Source organism: Haliaeetus leucocephalus, unplaced genomic scaffold (genome assembly GCF_000737465.1).
Source record: "Haliaeetus leucocephalus isolate CR32 unplaced genomic scaffold, Haliaeetus_leucocephalus-4.0 Scaffold187, whole genome shotgun sequence".
Classification (NCBI taxonomy): domain Eukaryota; kingdom Metazoa; phylum Chordata; class Aves; order Accipitriformes; family Accipitridae; genus Haliaeetus; species Haliaeetus leucocephalus.
In genome coordinates, this window is record NW_010972623.1 from 686,610 (window position 1) to 704,545 (window position 17,936).

Consider the following 17,936-nt stretch of genomic DNA (forward strand, 5'->3'; position numbering starts at 1 on the left):
CTGACTGAAGGGAGCCGGCCGCCCCGCCCCGCCCCGGCCCCGCCCCGCTGACGGCGGCCGGCAGGGGCCAAGTTTCCCCTAGGACGCCCGCCGCCGCCAGCGCCGCTTCGCTGGGCAGTCGTTCCCTGGTCCTCCGTCCCGCCGCCGCCCGGCCATGGAGCTGTGGCAGGTGCCGCTGCTCTTCTCGCGGCTGCCTATGTTCCCCTTTTTCGACCTGGCGCACTATGTGGCCTCCGTCATGGCGCTGAAGGAGCAGCGGGGTGAGCGAGGGCGGTTGGTGGGGCGGGACGGAGCGTCCCCCCGTGTTTCCCCGTGTTTCCCCGTGTTTCCCCGTCCCTCCCCCGCGTCCCACGCACCGTGTTCCCCCGCGTCCCACGCACCGTGTTCCCCCGCGTCCCACGCACCGTGTTCCCCGTCCCCCAGCCGGGCCAGGCCAGAGGCGGGGGCCGGGGAGCCCCCTGCGCCGGCCGCCCCAGCCCTTGCTGGGCGAGGGTGGCCGCCGCGCAAGATGGCGGGGGGTGCCTGAGGGGAGCCGGGGTGCCGGCAGCGGGGCTGGGCCGGCGGGTGCCAGGCGGTGCCCGGGGTGACCTGCGTTTGCCCGGGCTTTGCCGCTAGGTCTCTGCGGGAGCCGCAGGTGTCTCACCCGGGTTGGGGTGTCGGAGAACCTGCGGGGTCTTTTGGCTCCGCCTGCAAAATGCTAGGGAGTGTTGGTTGGGTTTTTTTTCACCACTTTGGGATTTTATTTTTAGTGACTGTGCGTAGCGAAACCTCAGTTCCTGTCCGTCCTCCCACAAACTCTCAGGTGGCTCGTGTTTCGTTTGGCGTAGCGAGAGCCTTGTCAGCGCTGCGGGTGGCCTCTGAGGCGGGAGCCCCCTCAGCGCAAGTTTCGGCTTTCCCGCGGGAGCGTTGCGGAGACCTGCGGCCGGGTGCTGGGAGGGGCTCAGCTGGCAGCGGCGTGCCCCTGCCGGCTGCTGTTTTTGCATCAAAATCCAGATGCTCTCTGTTAGTCTGTAAGCGTGCAATTAAGATTGTCTGCAGTCTGTATTAGTCCGTCAGTCAATGAGTGCTGTCTAATTGACTGCAGAAAGCATGTAGGAAGCACCCAGCTGAACTTCTCTTGCCCTCTCACAACTAGAGGCACTGGTGAAATCAGCCAGAAGTTTTGTTGAAAACCTTTTTGCAGTCTAAGATTTTGAAAGTCCCAAGAATAAGAGGGCTGAACACCCCGAAACTAGGTTTATGCGTGCAGAGAAGGAATGCAGATCACAGGCCAATGACTTGCTGTCAGGTATTGCATCTGAGAGGCGAGGGGAGAGCTGCTCAACTTGTGGGGCTATATCCTTCACACACCCTGGATATGCAGGAAGCTGTTAAGGCAATTCTGTCTTCTAGGAAGCACAGCTTGGGGAATCTAACGGGCAGGTTGTGTGCTACTGACTTTTCACATTGTACCCATAGATTGTAAAATTAAGTTAGGAAAGCTTTTCACTCCCAGTAACAGCATTCTGGGTTTTGTATGAGTACACCTAATGACACTTCAATCTCTACAAGATCTTTTCTAGAAAATCTTTTGCGCTATGGTTGTTAACCCCAAGGCTAGTTTTTAGTTGTCACAAATGTAGAGACTAGCTTTGTTTTAATGTTTAGAATAACTACTTGTGGTGTGGCTCTGGACAGTTACAGTAACTGTGCATCCCAGCTGGTAACTGTGTAGGGAGCTAAGCTGACTTTCAGGATTATAATGCAGATTTGGGAGCTTCTGCTTGCTTCACATTTTTAAGGCTCTGCGCTGTTTGTTTAGTGAGGGCTTGTTGTTTGGTCCCTTCCTAAATGTGTCGAGGTGAATTTTTACTTCCTGCTGAGTAAGTGCACTTAGCAGACTGTGAAGACTGATATAAAATGCTTATGTATGCTACCATCTTCACCAAATGTTGTTACTACTGCTAAAATTGTTTCTGGGTGCTGACTTGTGGCATTGTGTAATATAACTGTTCCATTCAGAAAGGGACTTTCTCTCTGAAGGTATTTGATGTTACCATGCACTACCTTTAAACTTTCCTCTGGAATGGACATACTTAAAGACCAGGATGAGAGGAGTCTCTCCACTTTGCTAGCATCAGCATAGCTCTAGTGAGACAGCACTTCTGGACAGTAGAAGTACTGTCAGAGATCTGGTCAGATCCGTGCTGATAATTTTTTTTTTCTTCTCAGCTTAATAGCTGGAAAGTTCAGAAGCTCTTGAGTATGCTCTCATACTTTGAATTAATAACTGTAATTCAGGTGACTGCATGCTGGTCTTTGCTCACTTGTAAGCAGTTTGAATTGAAGCTTTCCATTGAAATAGCAGTCATTATGAAATACTCAGGATGATATATTATCATTGATTAATATTCTCTAGGCATTACAATATATTCTTTCTGGAAACTTAAAGCAGTAGCTATATTTCACAGGGCAATAACTGAATAACCTTAAGTGGCTGGTGGTATAAGAAGTATGTGGTCAAGTCAGAGCCACATTTGTTTTATCCCAGATTACTGTCTCATTAAAATACCACCACCACCACCCCCCACCACTGCTTAAAATCAGATTTGGTGTGGGTATTTGTATCATGAATGGGTGCACACTAACTGGGACTTTTCCAGTGCTAGCTGAGTTTTCTTGCTCGCTTGTGAGTGCTGGCAAACTACAGCAGTGACAGCTAACATGTTGCTTTCCCCATATTTTAAATTAAGAGTCCTTGGTTAGTGCATTTGGGATTGCTTAGGAGTTGCTTATTTGTAACTCCAGTCAGTTATAGAACTGGCAATTTTCTTGGGATGGAGGGACAGCAAAAGGTGTTGAGGGTTGAGGATGTGTCGTATTTGGAAGGAATGTGCTGGTTTTGTTCTTGCAAGTTTTCTATGACATGATTCTGGTGATTTGAAGAGAACTAATGTTTTTTGGCATAGTTTTGCTAAATTAAATCTGACTATAAAGCCTTTAGCTTAATTGATGATATTATATATAGTTGAATAGGGGTGCTAGAAAAAACTTCTACAAGTCCTTCTGGTTTGCTCTTTAGATGTGTATGTGGTAATGTATTCCTGATTGCCTGTTTGGAACATGTTGGAAAGGTTAAAGCAGATCTTATCTTACTGACACAAATAGTTTGCTGGCAAGGTTTTCCTTATTACTATTGTCTAGAAACAACATTTAAAACTGTATTCAACAATAGTCCTTGCATTTTGAAACCTTATCTTTACTTCTGAAGTATACCATTGGCAGGACTAGTGGCCTTTCGGCAGATCATATTTTGCATGGTTGTATGATGCCTCAGTAGTTTTACAGGATGCATCGGAGGACAAATATAAATGATCACTTGTTTAAAAACATGTGACCCACTTAAAATCGAGTTTGTTTTCTCAAAGGTTATATTGCAGTCATAGTTTAGGTAGCAATGGTAAGATGAGCTTTAAATTAGTATCAGTGGTTTTTGTCTCTGCCCTCTATGTTGGGTATATTCCTTGTTAGAAAGCAGGTATGAATTGTTAAATACTGGTGTTTGAGCCAAGAAAATTCTAATGTTGACCAACAGAAAAATCTTGGAAGTCCAGTAGAGTTTCCAGTCTCTTGTCCTTTTACACATAATAGCTTAATGAAGACATTTACATGCTTTGTTGTGGAGCTTGCTCATAGAGGGTAATCTGGTAATAATAATAGTAATTCCTATATGTGACCTCAAAACTGGAAACCACTTGCTGCTAGTCATTAGGGAAAGAAAGAGTGGAGAAGCGGTGACTGCTGAAAGACAAGGGGAATGGATTCAAAAAGAGAACAGATAGCTAACTAATTTTAGAACAACTCCAACTTTTAATTGAATTTTAATTTTTTTAAAGTTTTTTTTTTTAATCTGGCCTTTAGAATAGGAGGTGAAAAATCATGAAAAAATTTTCACAAAGTATGTAGGAGAGAAGGCAAGTTGAACTAGAAGTCAAGTCAAACGTACAGTAGAAATCAATGTAAACCTTTTCAAACCCGATACATGAAAATCTTCCATTTTTTCCTTAAAACTAGTTGTTACTAGCTATGTTTCATTAATTGCAGTCAATGTCCATGGGCGTGAAAAATAAAATAAAGTCTGTTAAATTGAACGACACAGCACCTTTGGACCCCAGGAATGGTTTCCTTTCCTTATGTTAGTAATCTGACTGAACACCTGGTGAAGTAAAGAAGCAGCTGAGTTTCAGTTGGGCTACCTCTCAGTCATGTTTCATTTTGTGGGGAGGGAGGAGGTAGTTTGATACTCTGATGAAGGCCACCAGTAAGATGTTAAGATGATTACCCCTCTGCTAATGCAAGGTGAGAAGCTTCATGCTAATAAAAGAGAGGTTGGTGTGTACCCACATGACAGTGGATGTCTGAAGTCTATTTTTTTTTTTTTTTTTAACCTGGTCTGGAGGGCGATGGTTCTCACATGTGGAACCTCCTGTCACAAACTGGTTACTGGTTTCCCTTCAAGACCAGATTACTGTGCAGATTACATCCTGTATTACATCTGTACAGGACTTAAAGCTTGTGTGTAATGCAACAGCTGATCTATTAGCAGTACTCCCCAGTTACAGCAAATATTCCCTTGTGGTTTACACTGGCTGCCTCTGTTAGCTGTGTTTTCTCATTGTCCTGTAAAGTTTGCTATATTTCTTCTCTATATGGTCACTTTGTGCTATAATGCCACAGCAGCATTTAGTGGAGTTACCCAACAGAGAGAGAGTACTGCAGAATATGGGGGTAAGATATTTTCTTGTTGTTGCAAGTAAAGGAATTCAGTCCTTTCATGCTAAAGTAGGTATATAGTAGTACTTGTAATGCGGCTGTGTCATCAAACGAGAATAATTACGTGTGAGAAGGAAGCTACTATGGTTCTTTTGGACCAGTGAGTGTCTACTTAATACAATTTTGCATTTTTTTCTGAATGCAATGGCTGTCAGCATTTTTAGATTTATTTTTTTTTAATTGAGGAAACCTCAATATAGTAAGCATAAATCTTTAATATTCTGCAAGTGTCTTACCCTTTTCAAATATGTTGGTGAAAATAGGTCCACATTCAGTTACATGGGATCTGGATGTAATGGCCCACTTTATAGTTTTACTTTTGCTGTTAGGTAACATTAGCAGGCTTTAGAATTTTCTCCTGTTAATTTTATGCACACAAACATAATTGATAGCTACTTTGGAGAAGTGGTAATATGCAGTAACAAAGCTGAGCATAATGAACCTGGAGCACCAGGTACTGCAGTATGGAAAATAAATTGCACAATAGAAAAAAAAAGTTATTTTATATTCACATATTCTGTAATACTTAGGAGTGCTCATTTTTATAAATTGGCTGTTACACAGGAATTTAGGTAGTGCTGCAAAACGTGATAGCTGTGCCAGCACTAAAACTGGAACAATCTTGTTAATACTCTTGTATGAAGTGAATTGTATTGATAGTGCTGTATTCTCTTCTATGTTTGAGTTTCTCATCTTGGGCAAGAAGCTTCTTTTCCCACAGAAGTGTCTGAAGAACCAAAAGCTTCTCAGCTGAATTTGGAACATAGGTCAAATTTTGTTTTGGGGCAAACACTAGGTTTCATCTCTGCTTTTTGAACTTCAGCCTTTGGACTATGGAAAATGAAACTAGTTCGGGCAAACAGAGCTCTGCACCTGTGTAAAGGGGAAGCTTTGACAACATTGGACTTGTGAAGTGGAAGGAAATAGTCAACTACTTGAGGACATTTCTGGCTTTGATAAAGTGTGATTTCTGCCTGAAACTGGTTAAGGCTTCCCATTGCCTCCAGCATAATATTTTAATATTGAATACTCTTTTGGCATAGTTCAGTTGCAATTTAAAAGGAGTAGGTCATTTTAAAGATAACAAAACAGACCAAAATGTAAGCCTTTTAATAACAAGGGAAACTTAAATTTATTGTTATGGCTTCAGGTAACCTTTTTTCTCTGTTCAGGATTGCAGGTGAAAATATTTAATAATTGTTTTGGGTACTGCTTTCATTTTGGTCAGCAAACACACTTAGCAGGGTGTTATGAGGAAAAAGGAAAACAGTGACCTTGAATTCATGAACACTCAAAAGCAGAAATGGAATTTGTAGAACAACCCCCCAAAAGCTACCAATACCAATCCTGTCTAGGTCAGCAAAGCCACTTGTGTATTTTTAATACAAATTTGAAAGCAACTGTATATCTATGCCAGATTATTAACAATGAGACCTCTCAGACATGCTCTGAAAGCTTTTCTTCTTGGTAGCCAAATAGTTATAATAAACCCACAAAAGATGTTCAGAGAACACAATGTCCGTCTTTTATTTAGGTAACATATGCTTACATCAGTGTACTCTGAAGTTTGTATTTCTGAAGACTTCCTGTGAAAGCCTACAGATTTCTGCAGGATTTTTCATTACCTGAAGGAACAATGTTGGACTGAATGATTTGAAAAATACTGACTTTTAAAACATGATGTGATTCTAAAATGTTTATTTCTATTTGTGCATCTTTTCCCTTTGTTTCAGGAGCTGTGGAAGTGTCAGTCCGAAGTCCAGTTGCCTGCTGGTTTAGTGCTATGCTTTATTGCTTTGGTGGTTCAATTTTGTCTTCGTTGATGCTTGCAGAACCTCCAGTAGCATTTCTGGCAAAGGGCACAAATATTCTACTGGCATCTTCAGTCTGGTAAGCAGCCACAATTGAGTTAGTTGAGTAGTACTGGTTCTGAGGAAGCTATACTTTGTGAACTGATATTATACCATCAAGGTTCCATGTAAATCGGAAGCTTAACTTAAAAATGTTATGGATTTGGATGCTGTCTCTTCATCCAGGAAGTCACCGCAGCAAAATAGCGGTTATGATCCTGTTCTATAGGAATAAAATGCTTGTAAGAGAGCAACTCTTATGGGCTGTTGTGTAACAAAATACTCAGTCACTAGATTAGACTTGCCTTAGATTTTTATAGTGTTTCTGGTCAAACAGCTGAAAACATTATTTTGGCATAAGGTGGACTTCAGTTACTGCTTTTCTGGATATAGGTAAGTCATAAATGCAGTCTAGTTTTTCAGCAGTAGCACTTGGAAGACCAGAACCTGGCTGATGTAAAGATTTTGAACTTTTATGTAATTGGGGATCTAAAACAGAGATCTTCTTTCCTCCGTAGTTTCTGCTTCCTGACATCATTTTTTTTCCCTATATTTTGCCTTTTCCCAAATAGATGGGCATTGTAGTGGAAGACAGTAAAGAGCTGAATGGGAAGCCAGGTATGTGAACAAGGAGCAATTTGGCCTGTTTTAGAATTTAAAAAAAAGCACTGGAGTTCTTTTCATATAAATGTGGCCTTCCAGTGGAGTTTCTTTGTTCCAGAAAGTGATCTTTGAAGAAGCCCTCAAACTTTACATAATTTGTGAGCAGCAGTAGGTTTTTGAATTAAAAAATCTCAATTCCTCTCTTAGAAGAGTGTTATCTGCTTGAAATCCTTTAGTATCTGTTCCTTGTAGCCCCTTAGGTTTTATAATTGCAAATCCAATAAAATGGAGATAAGTGTTTCTATCTGTCTGTGTATATCTATCTGGTCTTCATGGTGCAATGGAAGATGACATTTCATTTAGGCAAATTGGTGAAATGAATAATGTGTAATAAATAATGCAGTATTAACAAAGCTTATAGAATCTGCTTATGGTTCATATTAGTCTGATTCGGGCAACATGACTGCTTGTTTTAACAAATGACAGCAGTTAGGAGTACATGTAAACAGAACATGATTTCTGTTGAACTTAACATGGTCAAATGTGATTTGCTGTGCACAAATAAAATGAGGTTTTAATGAGGAGCTATGAACTTTATGAAACATTTTAAGCTTCGAGTTTTACAAAGTTCTCTCTTCATGAGTATAATGACGTTAAATCTTGGTCCCAAATCAAGTGAAACGGAATTCCCCACGCCATGCATAAAACGAAAATGGAAGGGGTTGTGCTATGCCTGAGAAACGCTCCTAAATAGTCTGTAGGACAGCGACATCTGCTGTTAGCAAGTGTTGCTAGCAGAAATGGCAGGCAAAAATGCCTTGGTGGGACTGCAGTGCTGGGTCAATCCAGTTACCTGTGCTTCAGGGTCCTGAACCCACGTTCTGCAACTGTAAATTAATTCTGGTTAGTGTTGTCTGTTGAGTACATGGCTTAATGGCTACTGCAAATAGCCATTTAAAATACATGCTCTCTGTACATCTTTGACTTTGCATCAGCTGAAGCTTGGTTGCGTACAAAGGCAATTGACTTTACAATAGGGAAAAAAGGAAGACTAAATGTAGTCAAAAGTAAAGCTAAAACTGAACACGAGAGCAGTGGTTAGCTATTAGTGTAAATTCCAATAACTTTCTTGTATGTGAGAAATAGGCTATTGCATGCTCCACTCTCAGAGATCTCGAAGAGAAGAAGCTTCAGAATTTTGCAGTGGTGAGGTACTGTATCCTTTGCAGAAAAAAGAAAATAGATAACTAGGACAGGACTTCAGCTAAACTTTGCCTTTTTGTGGAGGAACCTTCCTGGCATTCTGCTGTAAAGGATAAGCTTTTTTTTTTTTCCAAAAACACCCCCCGAAACCCTGAGTGCTGTCCTGATTTCTATTCTCTAACCATGAAGCCTGTCTCTTCCTAGCGGTGGTGCTTACTAGTAGTTCTAATGCAGTGAACTAGATATGAGAGGTACATCTCTGCATTGCAGCCTGAGTAAACAGGAGAAGGATACAGCCTTAGAAATTCTTGGTAGACAGGGTTGAGCTCAAAGGCCTAAACTAACAGGCAAGTATCTTTTTTTTTTTTTTTTTAAGAAAATGAAAAAATAACCTTCCCATCTTTTAAAGGCTTTCTCTGCTTTTACTTAACTGTTACTTTCTTATTCCTGTGCTGAAATAATCTAGATACTTAATCTTGATTATTTTTTTGAGACCTTGAATGTCTCCGTAAGAACTGAATTTTGTTTATGATTGAAGACATACGATAAAACACCACACACTATAATCTTTTAAAATTTACTATCAGCTTAGGATTTCATTGTTAGACATCTTTAACTTTACTTTGTTTTAAAAGCAAGTTGATAAAAAGTATTTTTAAATTATGAGTACTGTGCTTTTAATGCTTTGAAAAAAGAAATTTGCTTGTAATTGGCAAGCTGGAAAAGCTAGAATTGGTGGTTACTAAGATGTGAAATTTGTTTGAAAATGGCTGTGCATTTCATCTGGCATGACAATAACTACTGGAGGCATTCTTGCTGAAGTTATATAATTCCATGTACCTATCAGTACGAAAGCATGGTGTCAGCATGTAGTTTACCACCCTGTTGTAATCCTATTTAAAAAAAGACCCTAAAACCAAAAAAAAAACCCAACACAAAAGAAACCCACAAAAAACCAAACCACACAAAGTCAGGCAGACATTAGTTTGATAATTTGAAATATAAAACCATGATATATAAGCTATAGAACAGTTGGTAAAATTTAAAGCTGTTTCTGATGTACTTTAATGGATTCTTCTCAGGGACAATGAGTTAGTAAGAACAATTTCAAGTAATGTTTGATCATTTTGGTGCAAGAGCTCAAGCATGCTCAAAAGCATTTCAGATTTGTTCCAATATGTCTACCACACAAGACAGTGAGTTATCAGTAGTATATCATGCATTGCTAGTCATATTCCAAAAATATCTTTCAAGGTTATTAGAAAGTGAATTCTTCAGCAATAATTTTTGAATGTTGCTAATGGATTTTCTCATGATTTTCAGGTATCTTGTGTTTTACTGCCCACAAGACATATTCTACCGGTGCTTTGCCTTTCTTCCTCTTCGGCTTCTGGTTGCAGGAATGAAAGAAGTGACTAGGACTTGGAAGATAACAGCTGGCATTGCACATGCAGACAGTCACTTCAAAGATGCCTGGCTTGTCATGGTAGCTGTGGGCTGGGCCAGAGGTAACACGCATAACATCTCATTCTGATTGATTGTGATGTTTTGGAGTGGTATTTGAATGGCTAGCCCTTCAGCGTAACTGTAGCACCATTCCTTGCTGTGCTGGATATGATAGTCCTAATACGGTCTGTTATCCCCTCAAGGGAAAAGCCTGTGCAGCAGTTTTTCTGCCTGGATTAAGGGTGACGTTGAATGACTTTGAGGAAAGTTCATCTTATCCCTTCAGAAGGTCTTGTGAGGACTTGTAGGATGGGCAGTTAATGGCAATAAAGAATTAGATCTCCCGTGTAGCTTCAGTGCTATTACTAAACTTTCCGACAGTATATTGCCTGAGACCTGTTGTCCTTGCATGTACTTGAAGAAGAGAACTTATTTTCTTAGCTTTTTGGGTTGTAACCATTGGGTGATTTTAAACACAGGAATGAACCTTCTTGCCTACCTGTTGTTTGGAGTATGACTCTGGAAGCTACCCTTGTAGCAGCTGTATTTGTAGTCATGTTAGAACCACTTAAGGAAGTAGTAGTGCAGCTCTTGTTTCTATAGGCTTGATTGTGTTCTGCTTTGTGAAACATGTGTTAATGTGATGATCTAAGATATTATTTTCCCAGGTTTTAATACAGATCAGTCTTATTGGCCAGAGTGTCTAACATGTCCTTATGTCTTGTATTCTTTTAATGTAAAAATACTTAACCACTTTTCTTGTGGAGGATCCTTGTAGTTTATAGAGACACTCTGTGTACTTGCACGATGACATGAAGAATGGAATGATATAAGCCTCTGAAGATTTACTTTGGCAATTCAGGCATTTGTTTGTAGTGATGAGTGCATCAATTCAGATGCTATCACATAAAGGTAAACCTGAGCTTCTCGCTAAGTAGCTAAACCTCTGAGGTTTCATGTCAGTTGCTCAAGTTATGCACATATAGAAGATTGGATTAGTGTTTAAGTCTGAGCTTTGGGTGCCACATTTGGGACTTGGTGTAACGAGTTTTGCTGGAAGCAATAATAGGTTGCACAGTACTGGTAGCAGTCAGTGGAGTCTTATTGTAAATCTCTGCAATTTCAGGAGCTGGTGGTGGACTAATTTCCAACTTCGAGCAGCTGGTGAGAGGAGTGTGGAAACCTGAAACCAATGAACTACTGAAGATGTCCTAGTAAGTTTTTAAAAAAAGACTGCAACATGTTAACTGTTGCTTTGCTAACTCCTTGTGTTGACACTCACTTTTAGTGGTTCAGATTAAAAAAAAAGCTGTAGGGCATGTTTGTACTCAGTGTTTTGGTGTGTATCTTGTGAAAGACTGGTTGATGATCTTCGGTAATTTTGGTAGTTTTTTAATCGTTTTAGGTTCGCAGCACAAGAACATCAAATGGGAAGACAAGTCAACAAAAATTATGTGGCAGAAAGCAGTACTGAGTCAGTAGGAAGTTGCTGGAAAGCAGTATTGACTCAATTTGCCTTACAGGGACGTGTGTCTTCTACCCAAAATGAAAGAACAGTGGTACCAGAAGTATACAAGTGAAGTCTGCATTTTTGGTGTGTGTTCTGAGCATCACTAGGATGGCTTCCTTTGAGCATTGTCACTTTTACTTGCTCTGCCAGTACTGTTTTTTCCTCCATAGATATCAATTATTTCAGAAGGTGCAGGTTGGTTATTCAATATAGCAAAAATGTACCATGAGACAGGAAATGTTACTTCTCTTGCAGAAGCAAAGAATGGGAATATTACATGGCTCCTGGTTTAGTCTGTACAGTAAAATGAGAATTGAGACAGGCTAGAAAGCCACAAGCTATTATTGTAAGTCAAGATAAGATCACTCTGGTAATTTCCTAAAATTTGTTTCATCTTTCCTATGTTACTCTTAGGTCTTTAGAAGTAATTTTACTTATTTTAAACTTATCTTGCTTTTTTGCACCCAGTCTTAGCAACAGAATAAGAAGAGAAATTTGTAGTCTTTCCTTTGGCAATATTTCAACTTTTTATGGCTTATGTTAGTTGTTGGCTTTTTCTGAAATTCTAGGTATTTAGATTTTATCTCCCTCTGTCAGTGCCTCAGTGGCAGTCTTGAAAGCAAAATTCCAGAAGGAAGAGATCACTGTCAGTAATAGCACTGTAAATGCAAATAACACTGTACTTACAGGTGCAACATGATAGCAATGCTTACTGACTGGCAGCGCTTGCATATATTCTCCTTCTCTATGGTGGATGTGCCTCAAAGTAACTCAAGAAGGATTTTAAATTTTTTTTTTAATATATAAAGCTTAAGAATATTAAATAGAATTAAGTTGCAGAGTTAAATGGATAAAACATGCTGCAAATGGATGAGATACTGGTATACAGAGTTGTTTTTTGGGCTTCAGAGCAGGAAGTTGATGCAGTAAATCTCTGAGTTACCGAAAAGACAGTGAAGAATGTGTCTACACTAGATGCTCTGTGATAACAGGAATGTCACCTGTACATGGCACATGTAGATGCAGATTAAGAAGTGCACAGAATTTTTCTGCCAGTATGTTAGTGCTGTCTCTTCAGACGACTTTAGATAACTGACCAAAGTTCTCTTGTTTTCTAACTGCGTACCTAGCAAGGGATTTACCAACACAATGAAGATAGAAGATGTAAATTTTTGCGTGTCTCAGGTCAACACAGCTATTTTGGCAAAACCTGGTAACATAGGCCTGGCTCAAGTCAAGTATAAGCTGACTAGAACCCTACAATTCCTGGAGTGTCACAGTGGACCAAGACTTGGACTAGGTTGTTCTTCAACACCTTAAGTAACTCCTTGTAGTAACTAACACCTGGAGTATAGGAGAGGAAGGTATTTTTAAGTCTAGTCCGTGTAGTGCAAGCTTTGTGATTTAACTCTTCAGTAAGATATATAGGAATAGGAAGAAGAGGAGCAAGCTGATGTATGGAGTCTGAATAGAGGCATTGATCTGAGAAGGATTTGTCAAATACGAGTTTGCTGGGTGTGTAAAGTAGTGCTAACTTCATGCTTGTCCATGTTATGGTCAGAAAGCATAGTAATAGTATATAAAGTGAAAGTCTTAGTTTAATTACGGCTACATTTTGGACCATGTCACTGTTACCACAAATTTCCATTAGTTCTATTCAGAAATAATTCTTTTGACACTAAGAACACTTATTGCTTTCCCGGCCATGGCAGCTTTCACTGTAGAGGAGAGAAATTAACGTTGTTTGTTTGATTTCCAGCCCTGTGAAGGTAACTTTGATAGGAGCAGTTCTTTTCACCCTGCAACACAGCCAGTACTTGCCAATAACAAGACACAACCTCATGTTTTTATACACTGTCTTTCTTGTTGTCTCCAAGGTAAGAATGTGAAAGTGTTGCAATAACTGAATAACAGAAAATATTTTATTTCATTATTTCAGAGCAAAAAATACGCCCTGAAACATTCTACCACAAGTTAGAATGTGTGCTTCTGGATGGGAAGGCCAGGTCCTACTGAAGGCTTAAACCTGTGTTTAGTCTTCTACACATGAGCAGAACAGAAGACTTATTCTGTTACTGTTCAATGTATGAAAAAAAAAAAAAAAGAAAAAAAAAAATCAGGAATTTTGGCATGCAACAGTTGATATGCCAGGCTTGTATGTCCGTAATCTCAAACAAAGCTTAAGCTTGTAGAAAGAAACTCTCCTGTTCTCTGCCTTTTGCTAGCTGCTTAATGCCTTCCTTCTACCTGTACAGTCATCTGTGGGTTTGCAAAACAAGCCAACTAGGTTCTCATCTAGCTCAAAGTGTTCACAATGTAAGTGTTTAGGAGGGAAGAGAAAGTGTATTGAAACCACTTTGATGTTGCTGTAACTACTTTTATAATAAAATAGATACTACTTTTCTATTGAATCTTTTAATCCCTCCAGTCTTGTTCATTTCCAAGGTGATGTCTGTCTTCAGGATTATTAGTTAATAAGAAAGTGTAGTCTCTATGTTAGAAGTTTGGTGATTTTTAAGAGCTTTAGAGCTGCTGTTGAACAGACTAGAGACTGTCTTAAAGTGGTCGTTCCCAGTCTTCTTTCTGTAAAGTAGCCGACAAGTTTAATTCTAGAGAAGTTGCTTTAGGGAGCCAAAACTTCAGACTAATGGTCATGATTCTCCACCTAAACCAATAAAGGCATTGTTGAACTGGGGATGTTGGGAATGGAGAAGGAAAGGAATGTTATTCTGGAAGTGAGAAATTACAACTCTCTTCAGAAGCTGGCTGTCAAGCTGCACTGAAGTGAATAAGTTCTTAAACTGATGGTCAGGAACTTGAGCATCCACTTACTAATAAACAACAGTTGTGGATCTGGTATAGTCCTGTAGTAAGGTCTTGTTATAGAAACTTTTCATGTCTCTGAAAACTGTAGAAACTCTTGCAATATAAACTTGTGCAGTACCTAGATCTACCAAACAGTTTTTTCTATCCTGATTCCAAGTTTTGTATTCTAAGGAATTTCCACCTAAATCTCTCAGCTTCATGGAGTGAGTATGGCTGTCTGGAATTCTAACTGAAGTCTGGCTGTGCATATAGATTTAGGTGCTTACATATTGCATTCTTTTAATTTAAATGGTAGTAGCCACTCTGTTTACAGTTTTTCAGTTTGAGCAAGGTACAAAACTTACACATAAAAGTTGCTCTTCACCTTAGTTGTACGACATTAAATGTAGTTTACGCTTAAGATGATTTTAGTGAACTTACATAGAAAGTTTTTGTGCACACTGTTTGCATATAGCTGTGTGAAGAGCATAGGTCAGAAAGAAAAGCATTCTTTGATCAATTCAAGCTAAAATGAACATATTTCTGTTTATGGTGGCATGGCCTCATGCTCATGTAGAAAGTTAGAAATGCCATACATCCATTCAGCTTGGAACTTGTTTTTAATTGCTGTGAAGTCATTAAAACTTTTATTGTAACTTGATCCTTGTTCTTCATAGGTAACAATGATGTTGACAAGATCTGCAACTTCTCCGTTTGCTCCCTTTGAGGCTGCACTAGGCCATATGTTCTTTGGCTTGCAAAAGACACCATACAAAGTGAAGGGTGAAGGTGCCGCATCTTCCAATGGTTCTTCAGTCTGTGACCGGTCTTCTTCTGAACAGCACCGTGATGGTGTTAAGAAAAGACAGGCAAAGAAAACAGAATAAGTGGCTTAAAATCCTTGATGGTCATAACCTTTGAAGATGTTTGTATTTCGGATTAGGCTGGCTGAGAAATTTGTTTAAAGAAATTAATGTGAGGAGAGAACAGGGCTGTATACTACCGTGTTGTTGTTCGCCTTCGGAATGTGTTTTGTAAGCTACTGTTCAGATGTCTAAATGCACATGTTGGATTTGTAAGTTAAAAACTATAAATTTTTATAGTGGTTATAATTACTAAATTTTGTATTTATGGTAACTTTTAAGTGCTTACATGCTAAAAAGATAGTTTCAAAATGTGACAATCAGCTTTGTTATTTTTTCTGATATTATCACTTGTTTCACCTCTTCCTGCCCCCCCCAATTCTTATGTTCCATTTAGATAGCAGGGATTTGCACTGCCAAGTGTTCACAGTAGCATGTCCCAAATAAGAAGGTCATCATCTAAGTAAGGCTTAATCACATTGCACTGTAAAACCGTGACAATGTACCAAACTAATGCCTTTAACTAGAAAAATAACCGAATTACTGTTGTAATTCACAGTGCACTGGTCTAGATTTTTGTCATTTACTTAAGTAAATATTTTTAATATTTTTCTATTTTTTAAAGTAAGAGTGAATTATCTGGCACTTTAAAAAAAATCTTTACAGTTAGCAAGTAGAAACATTTCAGTATTTTTGTCTGACACTTTGTTTGCAAGCATTTGATATATAGCTGTTTTTCATCTGAAATAGGTGATTTACATGTGGTTTGTAGTTATCTTTTACTTTGACTGGAACTAGACATCTCCGCCTGCACTTTTATGCAAGCATACACTTTTTTTTTTTCGAAGCCAAACTTCCCTTTAAAAAAGAATACTGGGCAGTACATTTACCTTGTTTCTCATGAGTTCGACCCTGTTGTGCCTGCTGTTAATAAACACCAGCACTAGTTTATAGCAATTACTTCTGGTGCTATTGGGGAAGAAGTCTGGTGTCACTGGTAGAATTTTGAGGTTTCTGATCATGACTCGGTTTATGTGACATCAGGCCTGCTGGCAACAGATGGGGTACACCTATCTTGAAGGGGAAAAAGGATTTTTGCACAGGAGTTAGCAGGGCTCATTGAAAGAGCTTTAAACTGGATTTGAAGGGGGAAGGGGATAACACCAGTCTTGCTAGAGATAAGCCTGGGGGCAGCATACCAATGTGTGAGGAACGGTGTGCTAGCAAGTTCCTTCAGTCTGCCATCTCAGTGGAGGTAGGGGATGGAGAGCCATGAGACAGCAAAGGCTCAAGGGTTACTGATGTCTTAGAAACCACAGAAGTGCCTGAGAATGGTCATGTAGGAATTAGGGCTTCTCCCCCCCAAAAGGTGGCAGGATCAGTAGCCCAATTGAAGTGCATCTACACCAATGCATGCAGCATGGGCAACGAACAGGAGGAGCTGGAAGCCATTGTGAAGCGGGAAAACTATGGTATAGTTGCCATCGCAGAAACATGGTGGGGTGACTCGCACAACTGGAGTGCTGCAATGGATGGCTATAAACTCTTCAGAAGAATAGGCAAGGAAGGAGAGGCGGTGGGGTAGCCCTGTATGTTAGGGAGTGTTTTGACTGTCTGGAGCTTGATGATGGTGATGATAGGACTAAGTGTTTATGGGTGAGAATCGGGGGAAGGCCAACAAGGCAGATATCATGGTGGGAGTCTGTTATAGACCGCCCAACCAGGATGAAGAGGGAGATGATATATTCTATAAGCAGCTGGGAGAAGTCTCACAGTTGCTAGCCCTTGTTCTTATGGGGGACTTCAACTTACCAGTTGTCTGCTGGAAATACAATACAGCGGAAAGGAAACAGTCCAGGAGGTTCCTGGATTGTGTGGAAGATAACTTCCTGACACAGCTGGTGAGTGAGCCAACTAGGGAAGGCTCCCCTCTGGACTGGTTTGTGAACAGAAAAGGACTTGTGGGTGATGTGATGGTTGGAGGCCATCTTGGGCACAGCGATCATGAAATGATAGTTTTTGATTCTTAGAGCAGTAAGGAGGGGGGTTAACAAAATGCTACCTTGGACTTCTGGAGGGCAGACTTTGGCCTATTTAGGGGCCTGGTTGACAGAGTTGCTTTGGAGGCAGTCTGAAGGGCAAAGGAGTCCAGGAAGGCTGGACATTCTTCAAGAAGAAAATCTTAAAGGTGCAGGATCAGGCCATCCATGTGTGCCAAAAGATAAGCTGGCTGAGAAGATGACCAGTCTGGCTGAACAGAGAGCTTTGGCTGAAACTCAGGGGGAAAAAAGAGAGTTTATGACCTTTGGAAGAAGGAGCAGGCAACTCAGGAGGGCTGTAAAGATGTCATGAGATTATGCAGGGAGAAAATTAGAAGGGCCAAAGCCCAACTAGAACTTAATCTGGCTACTGCCATAAAAGACAATAAAAAATGTTTCTATAAACACGTTCAGAACAAAAGGAGGGCTAAGGAGAATCTCCACCCTTTATTAGATCCTGGGGGAAACAGTGACAAAGGATGAGGAAAAGGCTGAGGTAGTTAATGACTTCTTCGTCTCAATCTTTAATAGTAAGAGCAGTTGTTCCCCAGGTACCCAGCCTGCTGAGCTGGAAGATAGGGAAAGGGAGCAGAATGAAGGCCCATTAATCCAAGGGGAAATGGTTAGTGACCTTCTACAGCACTTAGACACGCCTAAGTTTATGGGACTGGGTGTGATCCACCCAAGGGTACTGAGGGAGCTGGCAGAAGTGCTCACCAAACCATCATTTGCATCATTTATCAGCAGTCCTGGCTAACCAGGGAGGTCCCAGTTGACTGGAAGTTAGCAAATGTGATGCCCGTCT

At 40.4% G+C, this 17,936-nt stretch overlaps 1 protein-coding gene across 1 annotated transcript; it reads left to right on the forward strand.

Moving 5' to 3' along the window:
• Positions 1–96: 96 nt before the first annotated feature.
• Positions 97–15,916, forward strand: TMEM38B (transmembrane protein 38B). Its single transcript, XM_010565217.1, has 6 exons — positions 97–260; positions 6,546–6,702; positions 9,792–9,976; positions 11,041–11,128; positions 13,184–13,301; positions 14,907–15,916. The coding sequence occupies exons 1-6, from the start codon at positions 155–157 to the stop codon at positions 15,114–15,116; spliced, it is 864 nt and encodes a 287-aa protein (XP_010563519.1). The 5' UTR covers positions 97–154; the 3' UTR covers positions 15,117–15,916.
• The last annotated feature ends 2,020 nt before the right edge of the window (positions 15,917–17,936 follow it).

What these genes read in the sequence shown, in the direction of transcription:
- TMEM38B (XM_010565217.1), top strand. Translation starts at nt 155, where the DNA reads ATGGAGCTGTGGCAGGTGCCGCTGCTCTTCTCGCGGCTGCCTATGTTC. An exon ending in GGCGCTGAAGGAGCAGCGGG is followed by an intron (nt 261 to 6,545) that starts GTGAGCGAGGGC and finishes CCTTTGTTTCAG; the next exon opens with GAGCTGTGGAAGTGTCAGTC. An exon ending in CTACTGGCATCTTCAGTCTG is followed by an intron (nt 6,703 to 9,791) that starts GTAAGCAGCCAC and finishes CATGATTTTCAG; the next exon opens with GTATCTTGTGTTTTACTGCC.